At 36.2% G+C, this 17,481-nt stretch overlaps 2 protein-coding genes across 2 annotated transcripts; both read right to left on the bottom strand.

Moving 5' to 3' along the window:
• Positions 1-306: 306 nt before the first annotated feature.
• Positions 307-2,555, bottom strand: LOC110710148 (amidophosphoribosyltransferase, chloroplastic-like). The gene has a single exon (XM_021888406.1). The coding sequence runs from the start codon at positions 2,331-2,333 to the stop codon at positions 651-653; it is 1,683 nt and encodes a 560-aa protein (XP_021744098.1). The 5' UTR covers positions 2,334-2,555; the 3' UTR covers positions 307-650.
• Positions 2,556-5,330: 2,775 nt separating this feature from the next.
• Positions 5,331-14,971, bottom strand: LOC110710196 (28S ribosomal protein S9, mitochondrial-like). Its single transcript, XM_021888467.1, has 4 exons — positions 14,142-14,971; positions 12,728-13,168; positions 5,881-5,961; positions 5,331-5,757 (listed from the first exon to the last, which is right to left on the bottom strand). The coding sequence occupies exons 1-4, from the start codon at positions 14,731-14,733 to the stop codon at positions 5,666-5,668; spliced, it is 1,206 nt and encodes a 401-aa protein (XP_021744159.1). The 5' UTR covers positions 14,734-14,971; the 3' UTR covers positions 5,331-5,665.
• Between the last annotated feature and the right edge of the window lie 2,510 nt (positions 14,972-17,481).

Below are 17,481 nucleotides of genomic sequence, written 5' to 3'. Positions count from 1 at the left end.
CACAGGACAACTTCATGGTAATAGCAGAAAATCAGAACCCATTGACATCAACAACAAAACTTTTTTTTCAATTAATCTTCCTCAAATCCATTCAATAATCAATATCGACCACAACCTTGGATTATAAGTTAGCCAGTGATACTAGCACGGTCCATAAATGAGCCAAGTCATTATGTAAAGCGCTAAAGCTATGGCATCAACACACTCCACAGATGCTTTCGAGGACTTAAACTAGCCTCGTTCATCACCAGGAAAAGGAGGATGGGGGCAAAGCCGCACAGGTGCAGCCTACAGGGTAGTCAGCAATAATCGCGTAAACAAAATCAGTCAAATTACAAAGTTTTGAGTTCAAGAAACCTTGTATATTATGGAAGCAAGAGTACAAGAGGACATAAAAATCAAAATTGTCAAAATGCAAAATCTATAGTAACAACAGTCCTTAAATCAGAACTACTTCGGAGACGAAGCTCAGAACGCGCCATTTTCTAGTCTTCTGCATATTGGAGTCATTCTTCATTCTCTTTTGCAACAAATTAAATGATCCTACATCCAATTTCTGTACGCTCCTAAGAAAAGTTGGGGAAAGGAAGGGGAGGGGGGGTAAGACGATCATGGATAGATAATTATCTGAAATGGTTACAAAATACTTTTTATTTATGCCTAGGCCCTTGAACCCAAGCACCATCAATGGAATCGAGAACTCCAGTCAAGCCATCGTCAACAAAATCACCAATACTTTTTATTTTTCCCTCCTTGGGCTCAACAGGGTACTCCCCCGAAAAACAAGCATAGCAAAAGCTGGGTGAATCATCACCCAACATTCCCCTTAAGCTATCAATAGACAAAAACGCAAGCGAATCAGACCCAATGTACTCCCTAATTTGCTCCACATCCAACCTATTTGAGATGAGCTCCTCAGAGCTAGGAGTATCCACACCATAATAGCAAGAACCAATGATGGGCGGGCAAGCAATCCTCATATGTACCTCTTTTGCACCAGCCTCCTTGATCAATCGAACTATTTTCGATGATGTAGTTCCCCTAACAATCGAGTCATCCACAACCACAACCCTCTTCCCCTCCAAAACAGCCTTCACTGGTGCCAACTTAAGCTTCACACCAAAGTCCCTAATCCTCTGAGAAGGCTCAATAAACGTTCTACCAACATAATGAGACCTAATCAAACCCTGCTGAAACGGCACACCAGCTTTCTCAGCATACCCAAGAGCAGCAACAACACCAGAATCAGGCACAGCAATAACCACATCACACTCAACCGGCGATTCAGTAGCCAAGATTATACCAAATGCCCGCCTAGACTCATACACAGACCTACCAAAAACAATTGAATTCGGCAACGAAAAGTAAATGTGCTCGAAAATACACTGCTTGGACACAGGATGAGGCATCAAACACAATGACTGAACCCCATCTTTGTCCACAACTAAAACCTCACCAGGATACACTTCCCTCTCATAAGTAGCCTCAATTAAATCAAGTGCACAAGTCTCAGAAGCAAAAACAACAGCCCCATTACTCCTCCTACCCATAACAAGCGGGCGAAACCCGAAGGGGTCTCGAACCGCCACGAGCTTATCCTCAGTCAAAAACACCATACTATAAGCCCCTTCTAACTGTTCACAAGCATCAACAATCCTCAAAAAAAAGGGTCTAGCCTTAGAAATAGCAATCAAATGAAGAACAACTTCAGTATCAGAACTAGTATTAAAAATTGAACCATTTTCTTCAAGATTTTGTCTCAAAGCTTTATAATTAACTAAATTACCATTATGAGCAACACCCACTGACCCGAACCGGTAACCGGCAACAAAAGGTTGAACATTCTTAAGCATAGAAGACCCAGCAGTCGAATATCGAACATGTCCAATCGTTGATTTTCCCGGTAACTGGTCAAGTTTCGTCTCATTGAAAACCTCTGAAACTAACCCAACTCCAGTAATACTCTGCAAAACGCCCTCGTTTACGGTGACGATTCCAGCACCTTCTTGCCCACGATGTTGTAAAGCATGCAACGCTAAGTAACAGAGACGCGACGCCTCGGAGTCGCCGTAAATTCCGACAACGCCGCATTCTTCCCGGGGTTTATCATCGGAGACATCGATGAATTTGTCGTCGTCATCTGGGTGTTGATTTTTGGAGGAGGAAAAGGGGGAAATAGGGTTAATGGAGGATTTGAGGGAGGTGGGTTTTTGGGGAGGTGAAAAGGGGGAAAAACAGGGTTTTGAGAGGGTTTTAGAGGAGAGAGAAGAAAGGTGAGGAGAGAGAAAAGTGGGGTTTTGAAGAGATGGTGAGCGTAAAGCTGTTGACGCCATTGATGAAAGGTTGGAGTTTAAGAGGAGAGAGAAAGTGAAGAGAGAGAAGGAGAAGGATTGGTTATGGCGGGCTAGGGTTTTGAGAGAGAAGGGGTGATAAGAGTGGAGTGAGTGGTGGTGTTCGGCTGTAGAGGAGGGAACTCAAATCGTTTTTTAAAACGCTGCGTTTTAGGGTGAGAGGAAGGATTGTGGGATTTGAAATGATGCGTTTTGAAGGGTTTTGTTGTGGGACTTTTGTTGAGCACAATATATTCCAAAAAATAAGGAAAAACTTTATATATATGGAATTGCTAGAATGAGAAATAAGAAAATGAGAAAAACACTAAGCTCTTGACATATCATCTGAATTTAAAATTTAAATTCCCTCCTCTTTTTATTTTTAACTTTCTCATATTTTAACAATGACATGTGTTAAGATATTATTAGCTTTTTCATTTTCTCATTTTTCATTCCAGCAAATATATATATATATATATGTATGTATATATATATATTACTAGAATTAAAAACTTAAGTTTGATGTTTTCTATGTAGCCTTGTACGGTTGATAAATTTGTTTAAACTAAGTAGAATGTAATGTGATTTCCCTAAAAAAGAAAAAAAAAATGGAAGTAATATAATTGTTTATTGTATTGTCATTTTATTCATTTAATTTTTGAAAGATATTGTTATACGTACTCTTTATAACTTTTCCTCCCAAAAAAAAAAAAAAAAAAAAAAACCTCATTATAAACTAATTGTATGCAATTATATCTTCTTATGCTTAAAACGCATCTCATTTTTCTAAGATTTTACGAGTCGAACCAACATTGTACTCCAATCACATCATGCTCAATAAAAATCACACTTATTGTAATTCAAAAGATAAATACAAGTAAAAAAAATGAGTGGTGTTCAATTAGCTTAAGATAGAATTTTGAAAAAGTAATGGGATTTTTTTTTTCAAGAAAAATAAATAATCCAATCATTCGAGGTCGGAAAGAGTAAAAGATACGAGAAACAATTATAAATACCCTAAACAAAAGAATTGTTAAATGGATATAAAAGACATTTTCATAATATTTTTTTTAATAATACGAGTATTTTCTAAATATATAGTCACAAATACATTGACTATCCAATCAGCCCGTTTCAGTGCGAAAAAGTAATTTAGCTCACAAAAGTTTGTTCAAAAGAACTTGGATTTAGTTAATCTTGATTCCAATGATAAATGTTTTCTCTTTCTTTTTTAGGTTGTTCCGTTAGAAGGGGTAGATTACCATTTATTGCATGGAGAATAATCAACTCAACGAAATAGTCCTTCCATAAATTATACTCCACCCAAAATAGCCGTATAATCTATGCAATTAAATTACTTGTCCAACTAATATTACCAATTCAAATAATGTCATTTTCAGGAATATTCCATCATTATCTTGTAACGCAAAAGAATAAGCACATCAATAAATCATCACACTTTTTTCTGCCTTTTGGCCTTTGTGTACACTAAACGGCTGTGCATGCAATGCAGCCGTGTTTTATGGGAGTCTTAAACTGAACGTTTCCAAATTAAATTATCATTGCGAGGGCCCGGAAAAAAAATATATGTTGTTCATTTGACAACGAAAAAGGATCCTGTAGGTAAGAGCATCTTTATTGGTGAACCCAAATAAATGGTTCATGGGTCACTATCACCATTTCTCTCTCATCCACATCAACCCAACAAACCATTTACAATATTCACTCTTAACAATGAACACTAAACAATGGTTCATCATCAATACTCCCTACCCCACCTTATTTTATTTTTGTAAATATAATCTTTTTTGTTTCATAATTATAATTTATTAACCCGATGTCAATGTAATTAATTGACGTATTTAATATTTTAATCGTGATTACTAATTAAGAAATTATCGCATTTTTTTATCAGCTTTTTAAAAAACTAATTCTTGTGATTAATATTTTTTAAACAACAACGCAGCTAATTTTAATTAACAAAAAAAAAGAGGTACAAATCGTGATTACAGTTCTACAACTATAATCTAGTACATTTTATTTAAAAAAAAAAAACAACTACACATCGTTTTGTAAGATGTCCTTAGGGATAACCATTTGTTGTAAACCTAGTTGCCTAAGTTTTCGTTGTTACCAAATTTATTCCATATATGTTCGACCAAGTCGTTTTTTAGCTGCAAATGAGTCTGTTGATCCTCAATCTCTGTTCTACGAGACAAGTATAAGCCGATATCCACAATACGATCAGTACGGTACTCGGTAGTGTCCTCATTAGCGTTGCCTCCAGCATTCATAAACTCATTGGTATTAACGTTATTTTGATACGTCTCTCGTTCATCTTCAACGATCATATTATGTATTATGATGCAGGCGAGCATGATATTGTGGAGTATGTCGGTATCCCACGCCAAAGACGGCTTTTTAATAATGGCAAAACGAGCTTGAAGGATCATATTTTGACCCAAATTTTTTTTCTTCTTTCTATTTGTTTTGGGGTTGGTATTAGCATCCATAATTATAATTTATATTTGGAAAAAATAAAAATTTAATAATAATAATAATAACGACAATAATAATAAAAATAATAATAATAACGATAATAATAATAAAGGAAATAATAATAATAACGATAATAATAATAAAAATGATAATAATAACGATAATAATAATAATAATAATAATAATAATAATAATAATAATAATAATAATAATAATAATAATATTGGTAATTATAGAGGGGATTTTTGAAGAGAAAAATATAGTAGAAAGAAATGGATTTTCAAAGTTGAAGAAAGTATAGCAATATGGGTGTCTATTTATAGAGGGGAAAAAAATAGAGCCGTTGGTAATTTTTTTTTTTTTTTTGATTTGTGTTTTGTAAAATATATCCGTTGCAAAATTACAACGGATTTATTTAAAACAGTGACACGTGTCAAGCAGCGGCTGGGCCAAGTGGCGCGCTCCCAGCCGCTGCTTTCTATTTTTTTCCTGAAAAAAAAATAAAAATGGGTGGGGCCCACAATCCATAAATTCGTCCAAATGCTTGCAGCAGCAATCGATCCCACAACCATTCACTATGAACAATTATAGAGATCACCATTAAACCACCCATTCACTTGTTCACTTATTGTGAACTATTTTTTTGTTCACCCTTAAGGCTGCCCTAATGAAAGTGACGAAAAAAGGGATAGATTCTGCCTCAGCAGTTTCCAGAATCGCGTTTCCAGCAAAAAGATGTAACTACTTCTGATCTATGGAGTTATGACATCCATGGGGCGTATAGATTCCCCCCTAAAACAAAAATAATAACTGAGGGTGTTGTGAGGTGATACATGTTAACGCTTGACCCATTGGAAGCTCTTTCTTGCTTTAGCTTTACCGGGCTTTTTACGCTCCACAACTCTAGGATCTCTTGTCAAAAACCCAGCTGAATTGTGATGCAAAGAATCATTAGATTGTTAGGCAATGAAAAGCAGCAGAACAAGAGTACAATGCCAAAACAATAATCTAATAGGTTGGAAATGCTTTGCGAGTGACTAGGATTCTATACCTTCTCTGAGTGGAGGGCGCAACCCAGGTTCCCAACATTGCAATGCCCTGCTAATCCCTAAACGGATTGCATCAACTTGACCTGTTTCAGACAAAAAATAAAACTAGGGTTAATTTTTTTCTCCTTAAACCAATAAGTTCCAGGAAAGTCAAGTAAAACAAAGTTTCTGCAAGTTTCAATTTATTCATTTGAGTTCAGATAAGGCTACCCAAGTTCGATTCACAACTAACATAAATTTAGACAAGTTCATGCGAAGTACTGTGTAAGTTTAGATCATCTTCCAATTGTAAAGGAAAATGGGAATACATGCGAGAAACAAGCAGCCAATTGCTTAAATGCTGCTATAATAAGCAATTGTCGTTCACACCTCTGTCAAAATGAAGACTAAACACTCCAAATTGAAAATACAATTACAATAATTGCTGGAACAAAAACTAGAAAACCTACAAGTCCAAAAGGTGGGGGAAAAAACAGTGGAGATTGCTCTGATAGAGGACATGAACTTCACCAGTCCTTTTTTAAAAGATGGAGCCACATGACATCAGCATAACCAGCTCAAGGAATTGCAATACAAACTGACATGAATTACAGTTTTCAATTTTCTGACTGATCTAAATCATCTAATGCACAACCAAAACAGCAAACTAACAAAAGAAGAGTGAGCCAAGCTCTCATGACCCCTCTGCCTTCTGTAAAAGGTGACAGTCAAAATCACAAATGCCTTCGAGCATGTTCAACAGCACTGCTGTAACTCTTTAAGTCTGAACAAGGACAGCAACAAGTAAAACGAGCTCAAATGTATCTCAAAGATTCCCAATTATCACATTCTCATAACCACTTCAAAACCAAGCTTCTTTGCATGGTAACTCTGTAAATGATGGTCTAACGGTCTAACCTTTGGTCACTCACGAAATCACATTTAGACAATAGACATTAAAAGTCCTTTATCGTCTACATGGAATACTACATTATATTAGAAAATTTTACAGAATAACCTTGATGTTAAGCATAGTGGTCAAATTGACCTTGAGTTTTTACAAATATGCTTAGGTTGTGGATTTCCCTAAATGATGACAGAGGGTAACACAGCAAGTAATCCTCTCCTGTCTTCCTGGTCTTCTTAAAGCTAAATAAACATTTTATATCTTTCATATGAAAAATAAAAAGAAAGACAAGGAAATCAAAAATACACCTCACTTATAGATACCACCCCACAACCACCACCACTACCCTTGCGGCCAACACTCCCTCCAACCAAACCTTTCAATCACCAACCACCACCACCACCACCATCACCCCAACCCCCCCCCCCCTCTCTCCCCCCATCATAAATTCTGCCAATCTTGTACTAGAGTTTGTGAGGGAACAAGAATGCGTACGTCGTGACTGAAAGAGAATATACCAAAAAATTGCAGCACCAGAAACATCATGACTTGCAACAGCTTAACAATTACCTTCCTGAACCTTCTTCACAATCACAGCCAGAAATCATTAAGTGGTCTTTACTAGTGGTTCTCAATATTACTTATTTTCTCGCTGACCTAAAAAAGGGGGGGGGGGGTGGAACTCAGAGAAAGAGAGCAGTGTGTCATGTACTGACAGCACAGATGATTTATGGCATTGTAGTCATGATTTTTGGCAATGGTGGTGACACAACTGCTGTTTGTGACATGTGAAGAGTTGGGAATAATATCAACAAAGTGTCACCTAGTGGATAAGGACACTATTGAAACAAATCCTTAGAAGTTAGGACGGTTAAGGTCTTCAATAATCTGCTGAAGACCAAAAACTGTTTCAGAAATGTTAATACACAAAGATAAACTAGAATGCCTTTACTAAGCAGTTAGCAAAACAAGGACCCCTTACCTTTAGGAAGGCTGCCATACATGGAATAGAATGTCATCTGCGAGCACATTCCATAGGGTTACAGGAAAGGGGATACCCATTTCCCTTTCAAGGATAATTAGAGGCATGGTCTAATAGTAAAGCATGTGATTGGATACTTGGAGAGAAGAATACTAATTCTTTAACAGCCCATTTGGTAGGTAATAATAAATTATAGTATTGTGAATGAATTCAAGTGTAATTTATGTACACATTAATGCAACTCAATTCCAATCTGTTTTTTTTCTTCATAAATAACAATCACACCCAATACCACCTCTCAAGTGATAATGGATGGCAATGAAATTTTATGAAGAAAAAGAGAGATTTTGGAAATTACCATGAACATATTGCATAATAATTTTTGGTCATATGTACATACATATTCATTCTCAATACCACTATTTATTACTACGTACCAGATGGGCCATTAGAGTTTTTTTTATACTTTCTCAATTTCCCTCACCAGGATCTTGAGGCTTTATCCTTCCATTTGCCACCGCATAGTGCAGCCCTCTACCCATATGGTATGGTGAACGATAATTGCTGCTATATAATAGGTGACACTAAATATTTAATTCATAAGAGAACTTATAAGCCCTACTTGGCAAGTCTTCAACATTGTATACAGCTTTGGAAAACTTCTGCCTGAAAAAATCTTTTTGCCCCTTAAGTCAGCAGAAACTCTTGTTCTATGAAGTGATTTTGTAAAACAAATTACACATGATAAAATTAAAACCACTTATACATAGTAAGGCAATCAATCATATGTACTCGCTCCATAGATGTATAAAGAACTTGTTGCATGTCCTATGGGGCAGAGCAAGTGTGGTTTGGCAAATCTTTCCAAATTAAACAACTATAAGAAATACATGACAGAAGAAAATCAGCCACAATAATATAACCTGGCCTACACTTTTACCCAAATCCCTACAAAGTATTTGGTTGAGAAGAATCATAATCATTATCCCAGCACTTTAAATGAGAATCTTTCCCTGGGGGATGAAGAAGGTCAGACGATGTATGCAGCCTTTTTGATGATAATGTATGCCTTGCACTGCAATGCACAAAGGCTGTCTTGCTTAAACCCTTGATTTTAGTGCTTTGACTAACTTCAGCCATACAAAGTTTGTTGAGCTATTTTGATCTAATATTTCCAATAACCCAAAGTAGAAACATTACCATACCAAATGCCAACAATATTTCATTCAGCTTCATTGGCAATGCTTTAAACAAATTTAGAGTGAGGCTAAATACAAATACCCTAGGATATTTAATGTCGTAGCTATTTTTAAGCATTGGAATGTGGGATACTGTTATCTCCCTTTTTATTTCTAACACTTCAGGTGCTTAATATACAAAGCCACATAACAGGTAATGCAAGTATTTTCAGGTCTGATCCAGGTAGGTAATGACCTAAGAAACCATCAAGAGGTTGTGGTCTGCATTAATACACTTCCAGAGGATTTTGTTAGTTGTGTATCAAGCTGAACAAATAGGGATAAAATCCCATTTCCCAAGGCAGAGTAAACTACAATAAAGCAGTATAGCCAATACAATTCCCCTTCTGTACGAGAGGGGGGAGGGGATTGAACTACCGTGTCAGGTTAGGTTGTTAGGAACTTCAATCCTTTGGTTTAGATGCATGACATACATCTCTTCAAAGTGATTATAGGCAATAATAAAATTAATATAATTCCATTCTTTAATATCCATCAGCTGATCAGCATCAATCCTTCTTCCCTCAGAACTTCATTCGAATAACAAATAAATAATCAGCCACCACTTAATTACATACTATAACCAACACTAATAAAATACTTTGTTTAATATACTCTGCAAGTCTAAAAAATATCATTCAATAAAAAATTAGCAACCTAGCTGTTAAGCCTTGTTGCTTTTCCTACTACTAATTATTACCATCCTTGTTACTCACAGCCATCATACTCCATCCATACATAACCTTTTTATTCCTGAAAATCCTTATGTGTTTGACACAAACAAAAGCACCAAACAGCATTGGCCAAAAAATTTCTTACTCTCATCAGTTTTTCCATCTACACCCCAATAACGATACACCAGAATTGCAAAGCAAATCTTTATAGCCATACTTGCATGTTCTTTATTATTTTCTCAATTTTAGCAATTTCTATAGAACAAACAGTAAAACCATGTGCATGGTACAACCAAGACTATTCTCTTGGCTAATCTGCTCATTTAGGAGAGTTCCAAATGAGTAAATGTGGCCAAAAATAACCTTGGTTGTACCATGCACATGATACAACTATTGTATTAACACTACTATGGACATCTTGGCCATTGCTTATTAGTTCTACCGCATTTACTTTTGACACCAAACACATACTCAACTTCGTCCTTCTTTGGTTGATAATACCAATGGAATAACACAGCAGTGTGGGATTTTGTTAGGTTCGACTCAATATATATATTTTCAATACATCAAATCTCTTTAATAATCTTTACTAATAGAGAATTATTGATACCAAAGGACAAAGTTGTGTGATGGAACACGTTACAAGTCAATAGGGTAGAACTATCAATAAACAAAGGAAGTAATTATCTACAACAACGCTCAAACAACCTCTTCCAGCCAAACCCAATTAACCCTAGAAATTCCATGTGATTACAACAAAACAAACACAAGACAAACTGATCCTCCATCGCCTCATCTAGACCAGACCACCCTAATCTCCAAAGGGGAAAATAATACCCTTATATGTCTATAGGGGCTAACTTGCAACTATTTTTAAAAGCTAGCCACATAATATGGCAGCCTGAAGGGGAACAAAGTCCCTGATATGAAGGTGCTTTCAAGGCACACTCATAACACCTACTTTTATATTTTGATATGATAGATTAATATTGAAATTTCTTTTCCTATGTAGTCATCAACTCTTCATGTGGAAATCTCCTGAAACTATAGCTCTTATTCTTACTTAGTCATTGACACCAGTTGTGTCTTATAAAGTAAGGATTAATAATTCAATACTAAACTTTCTTTTTCACACACATCATCCCCTGTAACAAACTAAACATACTTGAAAAATAATTACATACTCCAGCATATGTTGACCAAAAAGTGGAACTCTTTCCTCTATTGGTATGGTTAAAGAAAGAACAGCTAAACCTCAATTACAAGTGAACACTACTTAAAATTTAGATCGAAGAATTTGCTTATCAATTTAAGCACTAAGAGTTGGACACTTGGACCCCAACCCCACTAATACTTCTACAAACTTAAAGAAGTGGCCATTATAAGTCAAATCATTGTCACAGTGGTAGAAAGGTGTCAACATCAACAACTAAACTCTGTCTGGTTAGACAGCAGATACAAAGTGAAGTAAGAGATATCTATATCTATATCTACATATATATATATATATATATATATATATATATATATATAAAAGAACAGAGCGAAAAAACAAAGAGAAACCCTGCTTTAGTTAGTATAGATAAAAGTATAAAACTTCGACAATACAGGTTAACACTAACCATTATTATTGAAATTTCTTTGAGCCATACATGCTCATTTTCCAGTCAATACGTGAAAATGGGCATTAGATACAGCCTATTATCTTCTTTAGCCCCAAGGAAATAGCCTAGCAATCTAGCATACGATTCTAGTAGTATTTCTAGATTTTCAACGTTGTGGGCATTTTGCAATAAAAGATGATTTATCATTCAATGACTTTCAAAAAGAAATTTTGAAGGGTGTTTCACTCAAATGATACTTTAGAATACATCCACTAAGAAAAACCTTTGGCTAAGGGATTGTTCGTTATCGTTTTTTGTTTCAAGTTTTCAATTGTTTTGAAAACTAAGAACAAAAATATGACTACCAAAAAAAGTAATTACTACTTTTCAGTTATTAGTATTCAAAATTAACATGATTAGTACAGGTATGGCTAGTTTTAAGTTCAAAATACAGCTTATATATCTTTTAAATTCTAAAAAACAAAAACAAGAAACTTGCAATGATGCTGAATGTTCCTTAAGCAACTAATGATATTTTTATCCAATTTAATACATGAAAAGAAACAAAGACAATTGTGAGGGTACAGACTCCCCTCTTCAAGGATTCATGTCTCTTTTTAGTGGCTTTTGTACAGCTGGGGTCGAGTTTTAGGCTTTGAGTGATACTTGGCGCTTCTTAAAAAATCACTTGAAATTTATCCTTAGCCCTCCTTTTGTATATGGGGCAACATCCCCTTGGTGACATCTAACATCTCCTCCTCCATTCCATTCCAAAGACATTGTCATTAAGGGTTAGATTTAACGAGCTAAGGGTTAGACATTGTCATTAACAAATAGCTTGGTATTAGTGGGACCAGAGGAAACGAAATTGGGTAAATAAGCATTCATTAACCAAAGAGAACAGAAAGGTGGACAATTTCTATGAGGTAGAGGGAGAAAAGTGCATTTTTAAGAATCAAATTGATAACTCCCAAGAAAGATATAGATAGACACATCCACAAAATTTATCTTTAAATTTTAGAAGAAACTCAAAGCTCTTTTGAAGTTCCCTTTTATAATTTTAAAGCCAAACCAAATCTATGAGATTTTATATCAATGATATTGAGAAAGTCTCCACCTTCAAGATTATGGAGATATCAAAAGACACTATGCTATGCAGACCCAGTTCAATAGGTAAAGCACATCATACAGATTCAAAGCTAACACTTTACTAGCCAATTGCTAGTCTAAGAAACATCAATTGATCTGAATCAATAAATTATCATATTGTAGGAATCCACCATATACATGTATATAGCAGAATCTTATACCACTATATTCCAGCATGCATTTGATACAAAGAACTCTTTTTAAGTTCAAATACAGAAATCACAAGTTCAATGAGGTGTTGAGCTTTCCTTCAATTTATAGTTAAAAAGCAACCCAAATCTATATGAATTAGGGAAGAGGGTTAAGAAATGCTAACCTGTGGTACCACCTCCTTTCACAGTGCATTTGATGTCCCAAAGACCTAATGTCTTTGTCTCAGCAAATGGTCGAAGAAGAGCAGCACGATGATCAAGCATCGGGAAATAGACATCAAACATCTTGTCATTAATCAAAAAACTTCCCTCGCCAGGTTGAATCCAAACTCGAGCTATACTGCACTTTCTCCTTCCGGTCCCGTAAGCTCTTCCTTTCTCATCCACTTGTCTAACCCTTGCCTTTGCAGCTTCCTCCTGCTTCTGAAGCTCCAATTCATATCTCGATGATTTTCTAAAAGTCTTCTCATAACGCTCATCTTCTATTTGTGTCAAAGGAGGCAGTCCATCAATATCTTGGAAATTTTTCAAGGCAATCAAGCTATCCAGCATTGCATCAGTGATTCCAGATGCAGCAACGAGGTCACCAAAAGCACGGTTTGGACCTGAACAAAGCAGCATAGACTTCAATAAATTATAACAACAAAACAGAAAAAGCTGCTTCTCTAAATCTGCAGGATGATAGGGACACAAAATAGCAGATCTTGACATTGAAATCAGATAGCATTAAGGTGAAACAGGAAGAGAACCAGAGAGACATATAGGAATACATGTGATTAAGATCATACCAAGTTATGTTCAATCTACAACAAAAAAATGACTTTGACATGAAATATCTCTTAAGATTTAAGAATCACCCAACTCCATTAACATAACCTACTGACGACAACAACATGCATCAAAGTGTTGAGATAAGGTCACTTCACATAACTGCTTGTTATGTTAACACAAGAAACCCACATATGCAAAAACCTCAATTTCATTTACATGGCATAGAATCTCTGCACCACTAGATGCAACTAACAGAAAAGGTAGACAAGTTCCAACAAACTAGCAATCAACCAAGCCAGGCCTTGTCAGTGAGTGTTAATTTTTTAAATTTTAGAAGAAAGTTCCTTTGATCTCTTTAAATCTTGGAAGTTTGTTTCTCAATTTTGCACTCAATGCCCTAATGTGTCCTGCTAACTATTACCTTTCCTCGACAGATGAATGACAAATTGAAAACTAGTTTCTGTGTACTGGTATTATATCCCTCCCCCTACCCAGAGTCCCTACTTCACCTTCTTCCCCACTGTTTTAATCTTGATAATACATGTTCCAACTTCCAAGATCAAATTTCTTTACCCAACCAGGTAAATGGCAAGGTGATGTATGTGCACAAGATCGATGAATTGAGACATTAGGAAATTGAAACGATCCCTCCTATGTATCTAAGTATTTGTATCTACATTGCAACAGAAATTGATACACACTTTGGCATCAAATCCAAAAACTTACAGAAATTTTGATACTTCGTAGAACACAAGGAATAATATACAATCATACAAATCAACTGAAAAATAAAGGACAAGAATTCACCTTTAAGAACATCCATGAGAGCTTGTTCTTCCTTCTCAAGCTCTAATTTCTGAGCAGCACTCACCATTTCCCTCTCCTCCACAGTCCCATCACTTCTTCCCTCACCTCGGACACCGCCTTCGAGCCCGAACAGATCCTCCACCCTCCCCTCCTCCCCTAATTTCCATGGCTGAAACCCTGGCGATGGCGATACCCTCTCACCACCCACCCCACCACTCTCTCCCCCTCCAAACTCATCAAACACACCTCCATCACCAACATCCCCACTTTCTCCAACAACCCATGATTGTTCTCGTGAAACCCTCGAATCTCTCCTCACTTCCTCCTTATCCCCCGTCAAATTCCCTTCATGGGTACTAAAAAAATCATCTAAATTACTCGTTTCTGGGCCGATTTTCCATAAATCTGAAGTGGGTTTTTCCCCATTTCCATTTTCACCATTGCTGGAGAAATAGCGACTGTGATTGATGAAATTGGTCGATTGGAATTTAGGGATTTGAAGAGATTGAAAAGGAGGGTGGAAATGAGGAGAAAGAGTGATAGAAAGGTGTCGGAGTTGCCGAGAATGGATTGCAATGAAGCGTGAGAGCATTGCTCTAGTATGAGGGTTTAACAAGGGTTTCTAAAGTTTTTCAGCAATATATGAGTATGAAAATTTGTAATGTCAAAGGAGGCGATGTTCTTGTTGTATGTCAATTGGCAAGAGTGCAAGTGCAACACCATATTCAGGAACGATCGAAAAGAGCTTGTTTACCCATTGAGAGGGGTCGATACTCAATAGGACAAAATCCGCTAAAGGGCTTGTAAATGGGTCGTTTTTTTTGGATTTGGGTGAAGACGATGAATTGGTGAATCTCGTTCGTTACAAAATTTAGATGGTGCACTAGTACTACCTCCGTTACATATTATATGCAACTTTTAAGTATTATTTGTGAGATATAAAAATTTCAAAGTTGCATATAATATATAACCAAAATTGCAAATCATGCTCATCTCACATGAAAAGAACATTACTCAATATTAAAAAGAACATAAGAATACAAATTCAATCTGTAATAATAACATAATACTAAGGCCCCGTTGTTTTGGACTGAAATTTGCTGAACTGATCTGTGCTGAGCTGAACTGAAATTTGCTGAACTAAACTAAAACGACCTGAATAATAATAATAGTAATAGTAATAGTAATAATAATAATAATAATAATAATAATAATAATAATAACGCATACGCATCGTACTAAGTGTCGTCATATATAGTACGGGTGAGATTGATTCAACCCCGGATGAAGGAGATGGTATTGTTCGTTTTGTGCTTTATGGTTTCTCCAAGCCTCAAGCTCCCTCTTCTCCAGCGGCTTGGACACATGGGTGGTTTGGTGCAAGATCAACAGTGTGGTTTTGATGTGGCTCTTCTTGATTGTTTGTTCTCTAAGGGTTTTCGTACTGTGAAGTCTATCCCTCCCAAGTGTCGTTTGGGGTTTTCTCGGGTTCTGAAAGGTGCTCTTGATAAGGTGATCTCTAAGCCTGATGACATTTCTAGTTGGGTCTCTTTGTTGGTATTATCTCTTTGCACCCTTAAAACCTTTCGTCCGCGGAGCAGCTCTGAGTCTAGGTCTTCGGCAAAACGTCAGCTTCAAGAAGAAAGTATTTCCCGTGCTATTTGTTCTTGGAGTGCACCAAGTGGTAATTTGCAGCTTGTGAGGGATACTATGGTAGAGGATTCTCCTACTTTCTCAGTGGTTGATGATGAGGACCTTGATTTGGACGAGCGTAATATCAAGCAGTGCCGTAGGAAGATTTGTGATGGCCATTACACCATTGTTGTCCAGATGCTTTCTTCTTCAAGCGTTGCTCCTTATAATGAGGCCACTTCTGCAGATTTATGGTCTAAACACCCTACTTCTCCAGCTCCATCCTTGCCTGATATACCTGTTATTACCTTCATCTCGTTACTACTTCTGCTGTTGTTTTAGATCGGATTAAGAGTTTTCCACATGGCACATCATAAAAGAGAATTTCATTATGGTTCAAATAATTTTATTGATGCTTTAAGCATCGAAATTGAGCTATTAAGTGTCTTAATACACAGGAATAAAATGTATTACGGTGCCTACGTGCACTTAAGGTGTTATAAACACCGAGGGATAGGATTGGCGGTGCTCTATGCGCTTAAGGTGTTATTTAACGCCGATATAGTTTAAAAAGGCTTCAACGTTAAATTTATATGGTCACTAATTATTCAAGAATTAAATTGGTGTGTTTGATTGCTTGAATGATTTATTATGATTGATTGTATTATGGTTTGAGAGTCATCACCAAGTCTAAAAATATGTAAATCAGTAAAGTGAAAGAGATTACGCACCAAAACTCTTGGAACGTATATACCTTGAGTATGAACATATGGGGGGAGTTATGCGACTTTATATTTGATCATAAGTTCTACTAGGAGTATAGGACGCTGTATTTTCCTTTATTTATTTTATGTGCAGGACGTCCAGTCACTTTTATTTGGCATTTGCCTATTTGGCTAGTTCCCTGTGTAGTTTACCTCAATTTATTTGGGGCAAGGGTTTGGTGGGAAACCTGTTCGATGCGTAATCAAATTAAATAAGCAATTCATTTTTTTATTGGTTGGTTGTTTGGTATGTTGTATGCTTGTAACAGGTGCAATAAGGTAAGTTGTGTGTTGATAGGATGAAAGCATGTTAGTGTGTACTGTTTACGTTTATGTACTCAGCTTTGCTGATTGTATGTTTGTTTAGCCTTATTTTTATCTTGGGCCTACGACGGCCCATTTCTAATAGCGAGTAGTGGGGACAAAGTAAAGAGAAGTTTTTCAAGTGATGAAGCATATTCATGATGGGCATGAGTGAAGAGCGAATCATGCTTAGTTTCTATAAGGATATGATGTGGTTTATTGTTTTGATTATCATATATTTTGCTTGTGAGACTAACACAATGGTTTTTAAAATTCGTTTTGGGTTTTGATAAGGGCCTACAATGGTTCCAAGTTGTAGGTTGACTTCGTTTAATTTTGGTTTAGCTTCACTTTTGTTTAGTTTGACTTCTTAAGTTAACTTGTTTTGAATGATTTTTAAAGTGAGTATTCCGCTATGAGTCTTTGATAATTGCCTTAGCCGTTTTCACGGTGGCGGTAATGTCTTAGAATTTTTTATTTCGTATTTTAAAAGGAGCAAAACAGGTATTTTAAAGGAATGTAATTTCTAGGGTGTTACAAAGTGGTATTTTGGGAGTTTTGGTTGAGATTTTTATTACCTCTAAAGCCAAAAACGTGTTTTAAAGTATTTTGTTTTAAACTTGGCCAAGTGTTTATTTAAT

The sequence above is a fragment of the Chenopodium quinoa genome, unplaced genomic scaffold, assembly GCF_001683475.1.
Source record: "Chenopodium quinoa cultivar QQ74 unplaced genomic scaffold, ASM168347v1, whole genome shotgun sequence".
Classification (NCBI taxonomy): domain Eukaryota; kingdom Viridiplantae; phylum Streptophyta; class Magnoliopsida; order Caryophyllales; family Amaranthaceae; genus Chenopodium; species Chenopodium quinoa.
The sequence above is the reverse complement of the archived record's forward strand: the minus strand, read 5'-3'. Positions and strand labels throughout refer to the sequence as shown.